General features: G+C 39.3%; 1 protein-coding gene across 1 annotated transcript; it reads right to left on the bottom strand.

Moving 5' to 3' along the window:
- Positions 1–248: 248 nt before the first annotated feature.
- On the bottom strand, positions 249–20,947 carry abcb7 (ATP-binding cassette, sub-family B (MDR/TAP), member 7). The gene is made up of 16 exons (XM_044039786.1): positions 20,721–20,947; positions 17,168–17,248; positions 17,007–17,084; positions 15,848–15,967; positions 12,389–12,521; positions 10,402–10,670; positions 9,674–9,762; positions 9,046–9,133; positions 7,044–7,218; positions 6,647–6,804; positions 4,880–5,043; positions 4,584–4,713; positions 4,014–4,185; positions 2,673–2,776; positions 1,912–2,019; positions 249–533 (listed from the first exon to the last, which is right to left on the bottom strand). The coding sequence occupies exons 1-16, from the start codon at positions 20,868–20,870 to the stop codon at positions 315–317; spliced, it is 2,238 nt and encodes a 745-aa protein (XP_043895721.1). The 5' UTR covers positions 20,871–20,947; the 3' UTR covers positions 249–314.
- Positions 20,948–20,982: the final 35 nt, after the last annotated feature.

The raw sequence follows: 20,982 nt of genomic DNA, 5'->3' as shown, positions 1-20,982 counted from the left end.
AGATGTCTTAGACACATGTTTGTAATATACAAGGTCTCTTATGCTTGGCTTCAGCTAAAGCAACTGGCATAGAAGCTCTATCTCTGGACACCAGCCAGTGCTTCACACACACACTTGCTCTCTGTCTCTGCTCCTCCTCCCTCACTTTGGTGAGCAGTGGCCTTTATTCACATGAGGAGGAGGAGGGAGAGTCACATGGGCTGAGGCTTGGCTCGAGTCGGGAGAGGGTATTGGGGATGTAACCACCCCAATACTCCACAGACCAGTATAGGGCATCTGAGAGGGATGAACAGACACAGTGGAGGCAGCTCTTCTCAACAGGAACAGTTGCCACATCCCTTCACACTGTTGAGAATCTCCTCCTGCAATTTCTTTCTCTCCTCCTCCTTCTGGGAGAGGCGCTCAACCGGCGGCTGGGGCGAGCCCTTGCCGCTGTTCAGGATTTTATTGTGCTGGGTGTTCCACAGATCAGCATACAAGCTGCCTGGGGTGCTGAGGAGGCTGTGGTGATCCCCTCGCTCTGCCACTTTACCCTAGCAGAAAAAAAGGAGGAGAATTAAGGAAGGAAAGAAACATAACGAAGCACAAGCTATACACATGAAGTAAAACAAAGGGGCTACACACACAGTCCTATAGTTAGCTTCTCTTCCTGACCACACAACAGTGATCACATTCTCTGTGGAGAGTTGGGCCCCCCACCTAGAATGCCTGCCGCCTCCCCAACAACTGTTGCATTTCTTTTGCAAAAACATGGCCTCGCAGACACACACGCGCATCCACACGCACCAAACACACATCCCTCCCACACAGTTGAACAAAAATGAAGGCACCCTCTTCCCCCACCTCCCATGAGCAAGCAGAGGTGTTGGCATCATCTTTAGTGCACCCAGGACGGGCACGTGACTGCTTCCGCTCGTTATTTTAATGAGCACCCCAGGCAGTCCTCTGCTGGTGACACCAGCAAACACCATGGCGACATCACACGCAAACATGCCTCCTCACAACGACCCTCTGATCCCTGCCATCTGACTCTGGAAACATGGAACAACACACGCTCGCTCACCACAGTTCAAAGAATCCTCTTCTCATTTTATCTTAACACACTGGTGGGAAATGTCACTTCAGTTCACCTCAGTTGCATTTCTTATTAACTCTTGATTTCTAGCTAACTGGCAGCACTCTGTTTGTGCTTAATAGTATCTCCATGGCCAACCACTTAAACGCTACTGCATTTTCCTCTTCACTCATAGATTTGTATGATTTAGAGCACAGCGCCAATGTAGCAAAAACATGAATTGTTGTAACACAAAATGAAACCCTGTCTTTGTCTTTTCAGGCTGACTTTAACACATAATTCAAAAACTGTAAAGATAGGTCCATTTGAAAGGCGATCTGCAAGTAAAAGACTTGTTCAGTTCTAGATAATGCCTCATCAGCGTCTGGGAAGCTGGCCCATACATTATTAGTCACCGAGACAAACAAGACACGCCATCTGACCAAAACAGCCAGTCGAGTCTGACTGCTTTAATGAGCCCTTATGGAGAAAATAATACATTCACTTCAACTAACAGCACCCTGTTGTTGTTGTAGTTAATGAGAAAAGCTGAACAAAGCATGTTTTCATCACGTACGTTGAAGAAAAGTAACTGAAAATAAACGAGTGGCAAAAACAGAGAGGCTACTTGTCGCTGGCAGATACAGTGCCCTTAAGGTCATGCTGATTGCAGTCCAACATCTTTCCCTTCAATGCAAAAATCACCTAATTGGACTAGCAATTAACACGGTGCATTTTTATACTTGGAAACTCTGAACCGTCCAATAATTTGCTTTTATGAATCTGACATTACAAGTGGAAATGTTAATCAGTGAAGGCAAGTGATCAAGTAACAAAATAAGCAGACGAGTTCTTACCTCATTCAGCACAATAATCTCGTCGGCGTCCACAATAGTGGAGAGCCTGTGGGCGATGAACACTGATGTCCTGTCCTTCACCAACTCCTTCATTGAACTCAGGATGTTCTGCAGGACAAAAGACAAATACAATTATCACTGTTAACAAGAGCATGTCCTAATCCAAAGGAAAATATTTCCTCAGGGTTGCAATAACTCTGGTCTGCAAAAATAATTGGAAAGATAGCACATGAATGACAGGATATATATGAAAAGCAAAGCTAAAGTTTGATTTGAAGAAGCAGCTAAGTCAACACAATGTTGCTCGGCAACATCCACCTTCATATGGTTTTCTTTCCAGTGTTTACATATGATAATTTAAAAACACCATTGTGATGAGAAGCAACAGAAAATCTCAATTAACAGCCACGTCTACTGTCCCACTCTTATTCCTGAAGTTCATTGGGGACATGGTGAACTTTCTCATTAAATGTAACATTTACAAAGCCTGCGGATTTTAAGCTGAGCTGAAGATTAGGTAGGAGAAAACACTGGCATGTGTGTGTGTGTTTTTTTTTCAGCAGGTATGTGTCGCAGGCCTGAGTCGACTTATTGTGTTCTTTCAGCAAGTGAAGGAGTGGGTGTTTTTTCTGATAACTGTGTGTGCAGGCATGGAGAGGTACCAGCCTGGTCTTGCAGCAGAGAATGGGCATTTATGCATATGTTATGTATGCATGCCTGTGTCTGTCAGGGTATGTGTGTTCAAGCTCTGTCAAGCTTACCTCTTCTGTTATGGAGTCAAGGGAGGATGTTGCTTCGTCATACAGGAGAATCGGTGGGTTCTTGAGTATTGCACGGGCGATGGCAACACGTTGCTTCTCCCCTCCTGTAACAACATGACAAAGATCATTAACTCAAGCAAACCGGGCGAAAGACAAACGGTTTGAAACGCACCAAGATCCAGCAGGTCTCTTGCACTTGTCAGGTAATTACCATGCCTTGTTCACACTTCCAATGCTTCCGGTTTCAGGGTTATAAAATGTACTTAATTTAAATGTGAAGACAAAGTAACAGGATGCAAAGATGTCTCCCACTGTGTCTGACTCAGCCTTTATTGCATATGAGCTGTGTGTGGCCTCTTGAAAGTAAGTAAGCAGATATGAGTATAGCTGCCAGTGGAGAACAGCAATGAAAGAAGTTGGGAGCCTAAGAGCCCAGACTGCCCACCTCCCTAAACAACCCTCCCTTGACTCATAAACTCACCGGCAGCTGTCACACACAGCAGCAGTGAAATTAATGAGAAGTTAGTCAAGTCTTTATTTTGTCCGTCCACTCACTCTCTCACTCAGTCACTCCACACAGGGAAATCTGTGCTGCCAGTAATTGCATCTTGAATGTTAAGTGAAAGTGCTCAAACACTGTGTATTTATGTGGGCTAGATGAGTTGCAGAGAGATGCTAGGAGCCAAATACTACACGGTCTTCTCTTATCGCTGCATATCAAATGGGGATAAATATAACTGAGAGGCAACATGCCAAGTTCATATACTGCACAGAAGAAAAATGATAAAATAAAGGTGTTGCCAGAGATTAGTCTACAGTCCCATCCTGACTGCATGTCATTAAAAGGATGTCAAATTGAATTATTAGATTCATTTTAATTATCACCTACTTTTAGTTGACAACACTTCATAGTAAAAAACTACTTCCCATGGCATATTAATGCAGAAATTGAAATGTAATTTACAACTGTGCAAAATTAGATCTTCAATGGCAGCACCTTGCTGATATTACAGCCACTCACCTATCTATCAGCAGACATCCTGTACATTACCACTTTTCAATATGCATTATGTCCTGCGCAGTGTATGGAATATTTGGCAAAATCTTACCATTTTACCAAAAAGCTACCTCTGAAACACGCACAGAAAAAAAAAAAATAAAATAAAATAACGGTCTGCAGCAATGACCTAATAACCAATAATAAAAAATGTAGACATAATCTAGTCTCATATAACATATTCCCTGACTCCTTTATGTTACTACTCATACAAGTAATGTCTTTTGTTTTCTTTTCCAGCTTAGCACACCGTCTTTAAACAGAAGTCAAATGGTGCAGCAAACCTGACAGCTTGAGGCCCCGCTCCCCAACCTGGGTGTTATAGCCATGGGGCATCCTGAGTATAGCGTCATGGATGCCTGCTAGACGTGCCACTTGGTAAACCTCCTCTGGTGAAGCGTGGATGTTCCCATACTGCAGGTTGTAGTAGATGGTGTTGTGGAACAGAACAGCATCCTGACGACAACACATTTAAAGAAAGAAATGAGGCTTCAGAGAATGGATTTAGTGCAGCAATGACCAAAACAGAGAACTGCAGATACTGAGGCCACTTAATGAGAAATATACCATCTGTTCAGATCAGCCGCTGATCTGCATAAGGTGAAAACCTTATGCATATCAGCTTATTTTGAAAGCTAATTATTAATGCTGCTTCTATATTATAATTATAAATAAGAGCACTAATAGTATACTGCATTTACCATTTAAAGGGCAAATATACATTTTATTTGTTGTGGAAAAACACCCAAATACAGAAAAAAACCTAATAACCTGAAATCTATGTGATGACATTTATTTATTTATTTTAACTTTTTTAAATATAATATTTTTTATTGTGATGTTGTGTCCCAGACCTGAGGTACAACCCCCAAAGCTTTCCTCAGGCTGTCAAGGCTGACGTCTCGGATATTCTGCCCTGCTATGTAGATGTTCCCCCGCTGAGGCTCAAAGAAGCGGAACAACAGGCGCACAATGGTGCTCTTCCTGCAAACAGACGTGGAAACAATCATCAGCACCACTCTGTCTGTGAGCTGTATCCCACAGTCTACTGATGATATCTGATGACACGAATGACTGCACATACAAATGAGATGACATACTCCTGGCTAAAGGTTTAACAGTCAGTGGATTACTACAGCAGCTGACATACCCAGATCCGCTGCCACCGACGATGGCCACCTTCTTCCCAGCAGGCACATCGAAGGACACTCCATTTAAGACTTTCTGGCCCTCCAGGTATTCAAAATAAACGTCTTCAAAACGGATGGTGGCCTCCTGTGGTGTGACAGCCAAAGGCGGGGCGAGATCCCTCTCCTAGAGCAAACCATCAGAGGGTTAAAACAGATGAAACAGAAACAGATGGATACAGAAGAGCCACTGGCAGAGAAGACCCAGCATGATGCAACGTTACTCCAACACCTTGTAAAGAGGGATATTATAGTGGAGCACAGAGCCTACACAGACTGCATACAGCAGAGACATTCACATCAAATTCAAGAGGCTGTTTCAAAAGACTATCTGAACCTTCACACACTGCCCTTCATGGTGACTGAAGGATCAATAGGCGTGAAAACTTTCAGGACATACCGAGCTGAGCCACAGTGCTGAGATGCAGCCAAGGTCAGCAGTGAATAAAGAACGTCCTTACCCTGAAAGTAAAAGCCTGTTCTGCTGTTTCTATGCTACCCTAATAGCAACATAATCACATACTATCCACCTCCTCCTATTAATACAACTTGAAGTCGATTAGTAATGAACAGATTATAATGTAACATCCCCACACCAAAATCATTTAAAAATTATTTTACATCTGCATAATTGACCAATGTGTTTTACAAAGAGCATTCAGATAGTAATGGCCTGCTGGGCAGTGCAATTCCACAAGGAATCACAATGGAGCACTGCATTACTTATGGAGAAAAACTGGACAGACTCTTTTTCCCTTTGTAATTCCAGGATGGAAATGGGAATGGCAATCACGTTGTTAATCAGCGGGTGCACATTTGTGTGTGCACTTCTGAAGCAAGCTGTTTAAATGAAAATAAATAAAACTAAAAGCAACTGACAGCCAGCTATTTAACAAAAAAAAACCTGACAAGGTTTCATTTTTTTAAGTCTGAAATTATTTTTATTGGTTCGGTTCAAGAGGAACTTTTTTATTTAAATTGTTTTTAAATGTAAATCGAGTGTGGATTTGTAGAACGATACCTCAATGACTTCAATAATACAAGGGGATTTTCAATGACTAAATAATATATAATACATTCATTTTAATAAGTAATTCAAAACACCAAAATACTCATTTATATATTCATGTTTAGAGAAGCAGTCACTAACTAACCAATCTGCACCAAAACCTGGGAAAACCACAAATGAACTGACTGAATGAAAGTTATTGGTCTGAGAGAAATGATTATGACAACAAAAAATGCTACACACTAAGGAACAAAAACAACTTAACTTAATGAAAAACAACACCTTAATCAAATATGTTTGCACCAATTAAAATGACTATTCATAATTAAGTTCCAAATAGATTTAAAAAAAATAAAAAATAAATCACTGACCACAGCTTAGCTACAATTAGTCAAATCCAGAATATCCAAAGAGATATCACACTAACATAATGTCTCACACAAAAAGCCACAATTAATGAGGAAGCACCTGAGACACATCAAGCACATAATTACTAGGTTTGACTACAACCTATCATTTTTTCATAGCACATGCAGATAGATAGCGTGTCATGCAGCATATAATAACGCAACAATAACTCAGCTCTGTGTTAAATACCTAAACCACTTGTGAGGTTAAAGCTTTCCAACTCTATATTTAGTATCTACAGTGTGCAATTTCAGACCTACATTTATATTTTGTTGGAGGAAAAAAAAAAGAGCACGTTCGGCCAAGAAGGTACCTTAATCATTGTGTCAACGCTGAGCAGAGTGAACAGAGTGTTCATGTCTATCAGGGCCTGTCTGGTCTCTCTGTACACTGTACCCAGGAAGTTGAGCGGCAGTGAGAGCTGGAAGAGCAGGCCATTCACCATCACCAGGTCTCCCACAGTCATCGTACCTACATGTCAGCAGCAGAGCAACTTAAAAAGAGATATAATATCGTATAACATAGATAATGTATCTTATTTTAGATGCATGATCTTAAAAAAAAAGAAATTCTCATGATTACAGTGTTGTTGTTTTTTACTTTCTTATTTTTCAATGCAGTTTAGTATAAACATCTTGATAGAATACCCTCAAAAATGTTGCTCAAATCCCCAAAAAATGTTGCTCAAATGTTATCTCAAACTGACTCACCTGCTGCAATGCCCTTGCTGGCAAGCAACATAATGCCCGTGAGTCCCATGCTGAAGATGACACTCTGGCCAAAGTTGAGCATGGCAAGTGTAGATGTGGTTTTTAAAGAGGATGACTCATAAGTCTTCAGGAATCCATCATACCTTTCAGCTTCATACTTTTCATTGTTGAAGTACTGCAGCAGAGAAGAGAAGGAGGAGAGAGGTGCACAGGCCACGGAGATGGCAAAAAGGATTTACAAAAGGACAGAAAGTGTAAGTTGAGAGAAAGAGAGACAAAAAAAATGGTGAGGGTTAAAGGTTTTGGAAGCATGGAGAGCAGTGTCACACAGATGGACACTTTAGCACAGCCTGCTTCAAGCCTGCATTTGTTCTCAGTGACCCCTCTGGGCATAGTCTGGGTCTCAGTCGGTCTCTAAAGCACTTTTTAATGTCTGAATCATCATCTCCTCCCCACTGATTTTAAAGGACGTGGAGGGCGATGGAACAAAATCCAGAGTCTGCTTCACTGGGATGGATGTAGATCTAAAGCCTAGGCAGAGGACACTGCTCACGGCCAAAGAAAAGTTTAGAAAATATTAGGCAGTTATATTTTTTTAGGAAATCCTAAATACCACTTGAAAGCTAAACAAGAATAATAACTCTGTAGCAGCAAACAAAGACGCCTTATAGAGCACCTTATAGACAGCTCTCTTACGTGCTGTAGCATACTCATTTTGAAAAAGACATACAGCTACCATTTATAGAAAACAGCCCTCATGAATCAGCCACAAGTAGAGCTGTTAAATTCTACCATAAAATCCACAGCATAATCATAACAACCTTCCTCAACTCTGCTGCCAATTACCTAATATTTCTGTTTGTTTAGTTTACACTATTGTTTCTCTGCTTGTTAAGTGGGCGATTTGCTTCTCTAGCTCACGGCAGTGGTGCTGTGCTGCTACCGCCTTGCCACCTATTTGCATATACGGAAATGCAGAGAACCACAGAGAAAGAAAGGAAAGAAAGAAGCACATGGAGGATAAACCAAGACAGTGCAAGGCACCACGTACAGGTTCTCATCCAGCTCTTTGTAAAAGTGGAACGGATTTTTGAGTGGGTGGAGATCTAATTACATATGCACACACACAGCTCATAGTGATGCTAAATCAGGCCATATTGACACAGATGACACACACAAAAACAAAAAAACAGAACAAAATGCGAAGAAAAACAGGATGCAAAATACAGCTAAGAAAACAACATGGGCACCTAAAAATCTGGAAGAGTAAACAAAGAAGCCAATACTGGATGCTGACTATGATCATGTGTTTCTGTGTACAATGAGGTTACCCAGATAGAAATTTAAAACAGTTCAAGAAAAGATTAAGGATAACTGTGTGTGAGAAAGGTGTAATCAATATTTATGTTCCCTCCTTATCACATCAGTCAGATGTCTGAGGAGCAAACCTAACCCTGATAATTCTTGCAAATTATGCACAATACAATGTCAGTAAAGCATGAATACATTTGTGAAAAGCAAGGTTGTTTAGGTGATTTCTGTCTCTTTTTGTCTGCCTCCTAGAGAATACAGCTGAGAAATGTGCCTGCCGAGTGCTAAATGAATTAACCTGCAAATAGACCTGCAGAGAAAGATTGTGAACCACTGCAGTATATACATATCATCTATGCAGGAGAAAACACACAGAAAACACATGTACTAACACTATTAACTATAACTATCAACTATTATAACACATTACATTTAATGAATATGCAGTGAACATTTTTGTACCTAAATCAATATAATAAAAAAACGAACAAAGACCTAACATTTGTATGTGGGCACACGTTGGTGAGATGTTGCTCCACCCCTAAAGAAAACCAATGAAACCAAAACACACGGAGCCATTTGAAAGCTTGACTTGTCCTTGCTCTTTTTTAACAGTTTGTGTGTGAAAGTTGGACATGAGAAAAAAAACCAGAAGGTCTGATGAAAAGTTGAAAGTGTGTGTGTATCTCACCTTAACAGTCTCATAGTTGAGAAGGGAGTCAATAGCTGCGTTTCCTGCTTCATTGTCTGCTTTGTTCATTTCTATTCGGAAACGAGTCCTGCATGAAGAGAAACACATGTAAATGTAAGAGCTTTCATTTGTATTGTACATGCTAAAAAGCATGGAGAGAATAGTCTTTATTCACCATTCTTTTCACTTGGAACACATCTTTGACCCTGTGTGGTGGTTATAGAAATGTTAATCCTGTACTTTTGCTTTTACTTTATTCCCCTGATTTGTTAGAGGGTGTTAGAGAAAATGGAATATGATTTACAGGTGGACTGAGTGGGGATAATATAAGCAGCTACAGGTGTAGCCCCGATTTCAAGCCAACAGTAGAGCAGTTAGCTTGAGAACTTGACAGAAAAAGTCAAAATTTAGACTTACTTTTTACAGGGATAAACAACCTTTGGAAAAGTTGTATCTTGGTCAGGACCAAGCTCAGATAAATAATGATGATAATAATGACAGTAATGATAATAATGACAATAATAATAATAATATGTTGACCTGCTTATGTTTGCTCCCCAAACATAAGCACTAAAGCAACCAAATAATGGCAAACGGATACAGAAAAGGCAGACAATGTGGTTATTACCTCCACTGAGTGATGAGAATGGTGAAAAGGGTGTATGTTGATAAGGTGCCCAAGGCTAGAGCAGCAAACTGTCCACCACATTTGTAAAACTGCAGATGAGAAAGGCACAGTTAAGAAAAAGCAAAATTGACAAACTGTGACTCAGAAATGTTGAGTTCCCACATCAAACCATCAGGTTCCTACACTGGTGCCACAAGGTAATCTGAGTTTTTGATTATTCCACTATGAAATCAAGTATTACAAAGGGAGGGGAAACTATAAGAACTAATTGTGCTAATGTTTAAGCCATTTGGGCAATGGAGTTTGCCCTCATTACAGGCAAACTGACATTATGGTACAGAGTGGAATAATTGTGGGAAGCTATACGAGAGCAGGTCTTTCAATGCCAGCTGAAGAGGGGGGTATCTGTGCAGGGCATACTCTGCAGGAAGACTTTAAGCTGCCACAAAGCTTTGGGATTCACCGTTGACACTAATGGGCTCTTTGTTGCCTCCAAATGTTCATTGGGATTCATATTCCATTTGGAATGGAAATTAGACCATATTCCTGAAATTAATTTCCAGTCAATCTGCTCTGAAGAGTGTCAAGGTTATGAAAGGTTCTGTGCTAGCAGTAAGGACTGAAAATGTAACAGAATCATGAAATAATATTCAGGGAAATGTAAGCAGTGTTACTATTACTATCCAACAATTACCAACATCTGTGAGCAAATTCCTCATATAACTCACCAAAATGGCACTGACAAGGCCCATCTCAAAGATTGTGGGTCCAAGATTGAACACAATGGCACTGAGGATAAAGGAGATGCCCCGTGTGCCACGGTCGATGGCCTTGGACAGCGCACCTGTCTGGCGGTTGAGATGGAAACCCAGGTCCAGATTGTGCAGGTGGAGGAAGACGTTTTTGGCAATACGGCGGATGGAGCTCTGGGCCACCTTGCCGAACACAGTGTTCCTCAGCTCATTGAAAAAGGCCGCACAAGCCCGTGAGACGCCATCTGGGGTAGCAGAGGAGACGGGGAATTTAGCACGCCAGCTGTGAAAAGCAGGGAGGTTCTAACAGTGGGACTGGGTGCTTTCTGGTGAAAATGTATCATCATCTTAACCCCTCAGGACTGTTATGATGCAGCAAAATAACAATGTGCCGTTTGTGCTTTCAGGCCTGTAACACAGTGAATGTGGCCATTTATTTATTATCATAACTGGTCTGCAGTTGATGCTAAAGCATCCCCCAAGCCTTTGTCGCCACAGAAAAGTGCGTTATCCAAAGCCACGCTACTATGGCAGGCACAGCACACTGCAGAGTAGCGGAAATCTGAGTATACAGGGTGTAAATGCATGTGCTTCTGCACATGGCAGAGAACTGCTTATATGACTGAGCACAACACTAAAAGAGCTTTTACTAAAACTGCTGCGAAAACATGGGACCAAGAGTTGTCAGTGAATAGGCTCAATTTAACGCGTCTGAATCTAGACTCTCGCTGGCTGATCTGTAAGATAAAGACGATGCAAGCAACATAGCCTTTCTTCATAGTATTTTAAATATTGCATACATAATTTGAGTTTATTTAAGGAATTATATTAAAGTTTCAGTTCAATGAACTCAACAATCTAATTTCATCTTGGAATTTAGACTAATTTCTTTGGTCTAATTTCTCAAATTGTTATACAATTAGACTGCTAAAAGGGCTATCAGGAATTAATACTAGTCTGTGTTTAAATGACATATGGCTCACCTGTGGTGATTTCACCAAGCTTTGCTAATATATGACTTTTCTGTTGAGACCAGAGTCACGCCAATAATTGCTCTGTCTACAGGTCTTTACAGGGCTGTAATGTGGCGTTAAATAGGAATGCTCATGTAATGAACAATGTGTCCACATCTGACAAGGTAGGATGAGCACAATACAACCTTTTCATCCAAATTACACCCATCCCTGAAAGCTCAAAGTACCAGGACCCGAATGCCACAAAGAAGAACAAAAAATTACAATTCCTTTTTTTGAAAGCGTCACCTTCATTCTTTCTTACTGTCCCAATTCGTCCTGTCTGGAGTTCTGTTCGTGTGCTCCAGTTATTCAACAGACAGCATTAGTGTGCAAGACCTAAGTGGGCTCATTAAAATAAGTGGTTACTGGGCTAAGTGTACATTGCATCCAAGCTGATCTCACTCAAGGCCATAGTGACTTGCAGTGGGTGTCAGGTTCACAGTGTTATTTATTTATTTTTCCCTTTCATCAGAACCTCAGAAGAAAAAAAAAAGAAAAAAAATCACTGAAAGGAAATTCAAATTCACTTTACATTTCAGCCTGAAAAGGAGTCACTCTAATGGGATGAAGTGAAAGAAGTATCCCTGGCCTCCGTAACACTAAAAAATATCCAACCACTTTTAAAGGATATTAACAAGTTCTTTCCCCACTGCTTTGAAAATGCATCGAGCTCTGTTTGCCTTGAGAGCACAGACGTGTCATCGTGAAAAGTTGTCAGTGTTTACAAGAGGGCCATATGGATTAACAGAAATGAACTCAGAGCGGAGCACATAATGTAAATAATGTGAGGGGGAGGCAGAGGTTGTGAAGCGGCATTGATATGGATGTGTTGGGAAAGGTCATCCAGCAGATTAACAGGCAGTCCCACCACTCCACCCCTCATCCCACCCCCTAGTCTCCTCTGATGGGCACGGCACCTGCCAGTGCAATAAAAGTCTGGGACTCACAGCCAATCAACACGGCCGTTGCCATGGTAGCCACAGTGCTTGGCGCGTCATTCAGGTTCAGCATGTGTCCTGACATCTGGTTAAGCTCGTCCACTGCATACTTAAACATGAAGGGCACAGTCACATTGGTGATCTGGGAAAGCAGAGAGGGAGGGGGGAACATTTAGAGAGCAGGAGAAAAAGAGAGAGAAGAAATAGTTTCAAATAGCCTATTAGCCAGACATATGCTCAATACACAGTCTAGTCCTCTGCTGTGCCTCTGTACATTATCCATGTATGCACACCCCATGTGCTTTACATGCATTCATAATACCCTTGAATGTACCTTGAAAGTTATGCTGAATATACTGATTAAATGCTACGAGAGTGTGTATTCTTCTCAGCTAGCTCTGCTGGTGCTGGAGCTTCCTGTTAATGGAATTGAAATGGTTATTAGGGCTAATTAAAAGCACAGGGACAGCTGTGTGACTCAGGATAGGCAGTCCGCAGAGCATTAGGACAGCCATAGAACACAGCAGCACACCAAAGCATTTTCATTTGAAATCCATTTCATTTGAACCTCTCAGACCCTAACACAAGGGAGGGCTTCTTTTTTTTATTCCATTACGCCTGTCAAATTTTACATGATACAAAGAAATGGTAAAAATAAATATATAAAAACAAGAGATTAAAAAAAGGTCAACCCTACTGGGATTGTATATGAAGGCACCTAATAATGCACTACTATAATGCTACATCTTCGGAGATCTGGCTTTATACTCACAAACAAAGGAACCACTTTATTTGTGGGCCAAAACGTGTCCTCAATTTCACCACTACATGATAAGGCTAAACATCCTCTATTAATCCATTAAACCAACACTGGAGAATAAATCAACTATATGTCAATTTGTACCTCATGATATGTCATGTTATAACAGAGATACTGTGTCAAGTAATGAAGATGAGGTTTCAGGCTGTTAAGAAGACAGAGAGCATCAATATGATTTTTTACTTGAAATGAAAATGTCATTGATAATGCAGGGTGCAGAGGGGTGATGCAGGGTAACCACATAATTATTCAGCTGATTTCAAAATTGCCTCCACACTGTCGGTGGTTGCAGTGCAAACAGACAACCTGGAGAAGTGGGTCCCCAACCAGGCAGAAAAAATAGTAGACAAAGACTGGAAGACAGTCTCCTCCTTAGCGTACACGAGAGGCCACCATGCTGAGGACAGCAGGACATGCTTATTTTGGAGCTGAGGATGTGTGATTGTTTTCCAGGGTATAAATTAGAGACCATCAACAAACGAAGAGATGAAACATCATGCATTGATTATATATATATGAACTGTCACTATTGAGTTTGTTTTAGCAAAGATGTACATTTATGTTGAACTGCAAATATTGCATTTTATTGTATTCAAATTTAATTGTTGAATATTGGAATTGGCATTTGCTAGCGTTTTACTACACTGTACTGTGACTGAGCTAAAAACAATGGCATCATTATTGGTGAGTTTAAGTTGAATTAATATTCATACACACCATATCCAGTGTGTTGACATATGAGGTGATTAGAATAAACATTTCAAAGGGTAGGTAAATGAAAGATATGGCGTCATTAATATTAACATTAAAGCTCTGTCTACATTCTTCAAGACCCCTTTTTTCCAAAGACTTAACCTCTGACACTGCAACAGGAGGGTGGTTGTGGGTTTAATCAGCATTATCACAGCAGTGCATATGATTCATTATTCTTGTTCAGACTGTGGTTATTGTTTATCTGATTACAAAGAATATCTACACTAAATAAATGATCACCATTTCTTGTTTACAGTTTTCCGTGGTGCATTTGTTTGAAAACATGAACAAACCTCGAACTATGAAAAACAGCAATATGTGAGAAGGACCTTCAAGCTGTGTAGTGTAAATTGACTCTCACATTCCACATTTTTGTAACACTGTCAAAATCTTCAACAGCATCATCAGTGTCATAAACTGTTGTCTGTGTCTTAAAAGGAAATATCAGCAATTGTTTGTTATTTATTATTATTTGTTATTTTCCTTCTATTCTTTAATATTTTTAATCGCTTTATGAACTTGCTGTGTATATTATTTATTTTTTTCATAATTAAACAATTTCTATGTATTTATTTTGAAAGAAGCAACAACTTTTTTTATTGATTATAGTCTTGCTTCTGCCTTTTAGCCTGACCAAGTTGTATAAGATAATTGTTCCTACTGTATACAGAGACAGCATCAGCCACATAGATTTGTTTGTATTAAGGACAATCTGGAGAGAAGTAAGAGGCTGGACTTGAACAAAAATCTCCTAATTTGTGGGGTATTAAACAGTAATGTGCAAACATTTCAGACAGGTGTGGGAAAAATGCTGTAAGAATGTTTTCACAAAAATATATAACAACTTAACAGAAGAAAATCATAAATCACATGAATATTTAGCGTGACCACCCTTTGCCTCCAAACCAGCATAATAAAAGGTACACTTGCACAGTTTTTGTTCCAAACATCTTGGAGAACTACAGATCTTCAGATGTAGGCTGCTTCAAATCTTTCTGTCTCTTCAAGTACTCCGAGACACACTCAATGATATTGATGTTATGTCGGCCATACCATCACTCCTTGCTCCTCTTTACACTGAAGATAGTTCTTAATAGCCTTGTTTTCATTTAGTTCGTTTTGGTACAGTATTGTATTGTATTAAGAATAGTACCAAAATAACCAGCCCCTACTGTTCCATTTTTTTGCACTCGTCCCTTGAGGTACCAGAGATACAGTCAGGGTGGCGTTAGACCGGCTCCACCCATGACAGTCTAATTGGGGGACAGAAAAACCTAACTCCCTTGTGACCAGTCTTTCTCCAGTGCCTGCAGTCTATTCTCATACAAACCACAAACTGAGCAGAAAAAAAGCTGCTGGATGTCCTCCATTGTTGTCTCTTGTGTCGTGTTTAATGTCATCATCCATTGCCATTGGAACTAGTACAATCTCACCCTACCTATCTCGCTGACATGGCCATCAGAACACAACACCTACCAAGAAAAGGTGTTGTTCTCAGTTGAAAGCAAGCCTGTACTGTACCAAATCGTACCATGAAGGAAACACAGCAAATGACAGTGGCTTTATGTCTGGGGTTGTTGTCCTGATGCAGAGTTAAGGAACTTTTTAGCCCTTTAGTTGAACTAACTAGCGATTAAAACATCAGACACCTGACAATAATACTACACAATCCCTGACTACTCTGCAAATGTATCTATAAGAATTGATAATGGTTTGAAGACAAAGGCTGGCCTTGATTTAGAGTTTTCTTCTATTAGCTCACTTTGCATTTTGTAAATTGATATAAAAAATTAAAAAAAAAAACTTAAATGAATCAATACATTTGCAGAGTACTGTATATAAATAACACTGCTTTGCAATAATAAAATAAAACTGAATAACAAATAAATTTTAACCTTGGCTCCAGCAAGCAGTCCCAGAGAAATGGCAACACGGGCCCGCAGATCTGGTCTGTCCTTTGGCCATACGTAAGACATCATCGCAGATAGGATCTGGGTTGAATTCACCTCTTTCAGCTGTGCAGAGGAAAACAAAAGAAAGGCTATTTTCACATCATAGTACTATAGTTTGATAAACTGTAAATGGTATCTTTATAAAGTACAGATCTATAGGGGGTATTAACTGCAATGTTTGCTTTCCAACTTGTCTTATGTTTTCTAATTATCACAACTAACTGGCATTTTGTATTCAGTGTTACAATCACAATGACCTATACATGGCTCTCTGGGCAGACACATGGTACATCAAATGTCAATGGGACTCCCTACGGAGATGTGTGAGAAGCTACAGCAGCAGACTCCAGGTGGACCCAGGTATCCAACTTGACACTACAAATCCCAGGAGACACCTGGGCTGTCATCTCAGCCGAGGTGGAGAATCCACTGGTGCCAGCATGGCTGTTTACCCACACTTTACCACACCTGCCACAGGGACTCTCCACAGGCCAAAGGACATGGAGTAATTCCTCTAATCCACACAATATGGTGGCACCATGTTACAGTATTGCTATATGGCAGCGCCTCCTATCACATTACTGTGAAACTGTGCCCAACACCTGCCTTTAATTAAAAACAATCAAGCTATAGATGTCACTGCAAAGGGAAGATTAACAATTAATTGGACCACTGAAGGTTTATGTACCATATGTGGAGTAAAACAATTATTTTATGTATAAATAGTTAAAGCCCAATGCAGCTTCAAATTTCACTTTTTTGTTGTTTTGGTTAGACTGATGGAAATAAAAAGAACATTTAGCTTTGCAGAGTACGAGTTGTGTCGATAAGAGAAGGTCCATAAATGGACAATTTAATGAGGTCAAAAAACCTCATCAGCCAAGAGTATAAAGAAAGAATACACTTAAAATATGCCAATATACACAGCGTGCATAATCTGATGAATAAATACTAAAAGTTAACAGTAATTGTAGCCTACATCAAATGTGTGTTGTCAGTTCAGATAAACATGAACCTATTATTTAGTTTGCATGAGTAAATTTGGCTCTTAATAATTTGAAATTCTTATTTTTAATAATGAAAAACAAGGTGCTGTACTCACCACATTTTTTGGATCGGCATTTAGCTTTCCTCCTGCATGTCCGTGCCAACATGTTCGTTTGTCGGTCACCTGCAGATGCTATGGAAGCAACACATCATGTTATTCTAGGTTGGATTTCCATAGCGCCACACTTACTCATATTATTTATCACAAATACTGACTTTTACTGCGCCCAAAATCCGACAGTTTTTGTTTCTGTTGGTGCTCCATGTAGCCGTCTGTAAGTGCGGAAGCGAACTCAACTGAAACACATAAGATGATTAATTTAATTGAGGCTTCTATTTTCTTTCATTTTTTTGAATATTTTAAAATAAAAACATAGTAACCAAAGAAAAAAAACTTAGGAAATACATGAACATTTTCTTTTCCATGTGGTTTCCATTCCACTGGTCTACATGGCGATATGTCCTTGGGCAAGATATTTAACCTCACATTGCTCTTGACGGCTGTGCTGGCAGAATGTGAATGGGTATGAAAGATGAGTAACAGGAAATGCGCTGCACATAGATGCACTGTAGTGTGAGTGAACGGGTGTGAATGGCAAAACTGTAGTTTAAAGCGATACTATATACAAACCATTTACCATACAGAGCTTAAACTTAACCTACATTATCTTAGTATATTCTTATAAGACATAGGAGTAATAAACTACTTATTGTGTTCATTATAAAGTGCTGCAACTATTTTAAATTTCTCATTGACGACTTAACATTTGGATATAAAATGTGAGCAATACCTATCACAGCTTCACCAAGACAAAGGACACCTCTACAAACGGCTTTGTTTGACACAGCTGCACTATTTTTGCTTTAAAAGTGACTGAAAAAAATATTCAATAATCAAACTAGTTTTAGATTATTTTTAAACAAATCCACTTAATTGTTTCAGTAACTTTTCTCATAATACAATACATGCAGTTGCCAGGTTACCAAGTTCATGTGGCTAAAAATAATGCATGGATCTCACTGATATGCACGGAGAAGAACAAAATACACCACTTCGTTTGTACCACAGACTTCAAAATAACCATAGATAATCAACACTTAATCAAAACAACTTCATCACATTATGAACATTTTACTGCTTGCTTTCTGACAGAGCTGTTGCTTTTGTCCATTTAAGTTTCATCCATCACTATTGCATGTCATTACAGACAATTAATCAATTACTGAAAGTAATTGTCAAGTATTTTAATAATTAAGAGTGTTTCATTAAAACAAGCTTTCTGATTTTTCTGCTTGTTAAAGGTTAATGTTTTCTGGTTTCCTTGTTCCATATAACAAAGAAATCCTTAACACCAAATCATTTTGAGATAATCTGAGAACTTTATCATTACAAGATTTGAGAAACACCAATCAACATTTTTTAAAATGATTTTAAGAATCATAGTTCGCTTGATACACTCAAAAGGGTAATTGGATAATTTTGTATCAAAACTATTTAATGTCAGTAACACAGTTCGACAAGGGGGCATTTTATTTTCAGCTCCATTGATACTTATATGGATGATTTGTCACAACAGTTAAATGTATGCAATACAAAGTATATGGTTGGCAAGATCATTAATCAACTTATGATTTGGTAATCCTTATCCTTATCCTTATAGTACTGGTTTAAAACACCTGCAGATGGTTTGTTACTAAAATGGTTAAGACTTTGACATCACTATAATGTTAATAAGAGCAACACTGCGATGATCAAAAGTAAAGAGAACACTATTGTATCCTTCTTTCCTTCCATCTGGTACTGTATGCGAAGTGTGTGTGTGATCAGATGTAATGTCTTGGTCACCATATCACATATTTGATAACAATTGAGGACACGAACAGTAAGACATATGCTCAAGTTAATGTACTTGCTTTTAAATTTAGCATGAATTCTGTTAGTGTAAGGGCATTCTGCACCCCAACATGTATACTGCTCATGTGTAGCCTTCTCATAGAATCGTAATATGGAGAGTAGGGCTGCAACATGCAACTTACTTATTTCCATAAAAAATGAATCCGTCTATTATTTTTTTCAATTAATCAAGTACTTGTTTGGTCCGTAAAAAGTCTAAATATTTGAAAAAAATAATTGATCAGGATTTCAAGTGAAAACACCCTTTGACTGCTTCGATGGCGTAATGCTAGACAAAAACGTGTGGGTATGCCTGTCTGTTATGCCAATGTCAATTTATGTGAAGAAAATAGTATTATTCAGGCATTAATCCACTCTGGGTTTAGCTTGGTCAGGTTGTCATCTAGACTGTGTAGATGTTGACTATCCTGTTTGTATTCAGACAATGGAAACTGAAAGCTTTTGATTTTTAGAATAGTAAAGAATACCCAAAATAAAAAAAATTGAATTTAAAATGTCAACAGACCATACTTTGTTAAGAATGTTTGTTCATACATTAGGTCTCAAGTTGTTACTCGAACTGTGCCACAAAAGACAGGTAGTTCAGAAATAACTCATATTAATACAATTACCATACACACACAGACTCATATATATACACATACATACACAGAGAGGATTCTGAAGGTAGAAAGGCTTATCCTAATTTTTTATTGGGAGATGATATGAACATTATATTAATAATTGTATAGATTTGAAACATACTGAATCATTCAGTAATTGAAAGTATCTTGCCTGAATCATATCTAAGCTCGGGATGACACGATACCACTTTTTTGTGTCCAATACAAACACCACTACCAATATCACACACAACCGATACCAGTCCGATACAGTTATTTTACACCTTTTAAACTATGATGCTGTTAACACATTTGTGCCACTTCAAGCTATTAAAAAGACATGACTCCCGAACTGTGTAGCAGATATTCTTTTCCCACAAAGAAGAAATAAACAGCCCACAACATGACTCAGCCAAAATGCTGCTGATGATTTTTATTATATTTTTTTGGATTTTTGGACTGTATCACATTTTTTATCTGTCTGATATCCGAGCCAGTGATTTTATCGGTCCAATAACGATACCGAATGTCATATGGGCTCATCCCTATTATTTGCCAATGTATTTACATACATATCAAATCATCTGTTTATGGGAAAGGTGCACACCCAAAGTATATATTAAAATAATTTTAAACCCTGACCATACTGTGAAGTAATAAATTACAATATGAAAGTGTAAAAAGGGGTTCATTCAGTCTTAAAAATTAAAAGTTAAGTTTTAACCATACCTACACAATAAATTTGGTAAATCAGTATTAGTAGCAGCGAGCCTTTTGAACTTTTGAACAGTCAATAACAGACAGTGAACACGTGAGGACAGAACTATCAGCAGTAACAGTAGGACAGTCTTATCTAACGTGCACACGTGACTAAGCGCCACTGGTAAACCCCACAGCATTTACACGATAAACAGTGACGTGTAATACAGTAATTTAACTTTGAATGCGGTCAAGTGAAAAAACAAATGCCTTGTTATAACAAATAAGCATGACGGTAACAACCCTGTGTCGGTGTTCTCATGGACAACGCAACTTATTACCGGCTACTGTTCAACGCAGTTAACTTCACAGACATCAGCCACACGTGAAAACAGCGACTAACAATAACTAAATCATAGATACCAACTTCCTTTAGAGTTAGTTAGAAGTACTTTTCAAATGTTGTCCTTGGGTAGGGACAACCGTCCCCACCACCACCTCCAAAAACACCGTGTCCTCTCCAACCATTCGCCTTCCCATAGTCCCCACTTACCGTATATGTACTGTGACGTTTATAGTTGGTGCCGTTTACATTGTGACTTTGACTCCAAATGTGATACGAGCTCGTCTGTCGTAGGAGAAGCGCTAATTTTCGTCTTTCAAAGTAAAACCCGCATTTCAGCGGTCCCAACATAGGCGCCATGTTGACGGTATAGGAAGGCAGTTAGTCAAGTCAACACGCCACCTCCGTCATATCCGGCCGCCCGTCACTGACGACGCGCTGTCACTTTCAAAGCTAGCAGGCTAATAGCACT

This window comes from Solea senegalensis, linkage group LG12, assembly GCF_019176455.1.
Source record: "Solea senegalensis isolate Sse05_10M linkage group LG12, IFAPA_SoseM_1, whole genome shotgun sequence".
Classification (NCBI taxonomy): domain Eukaryota; kingdom Metazoa; phylum Chordata; class Actinopteri; order Pleuronectiformes; family Soleidae; genus Solea; species Solea senegalensis.
The sequence above is the reverse complement of the archived record's forward strand: the minus strand, read 5'-3'. Positions and strand labels throughout refer to the sequence as shown.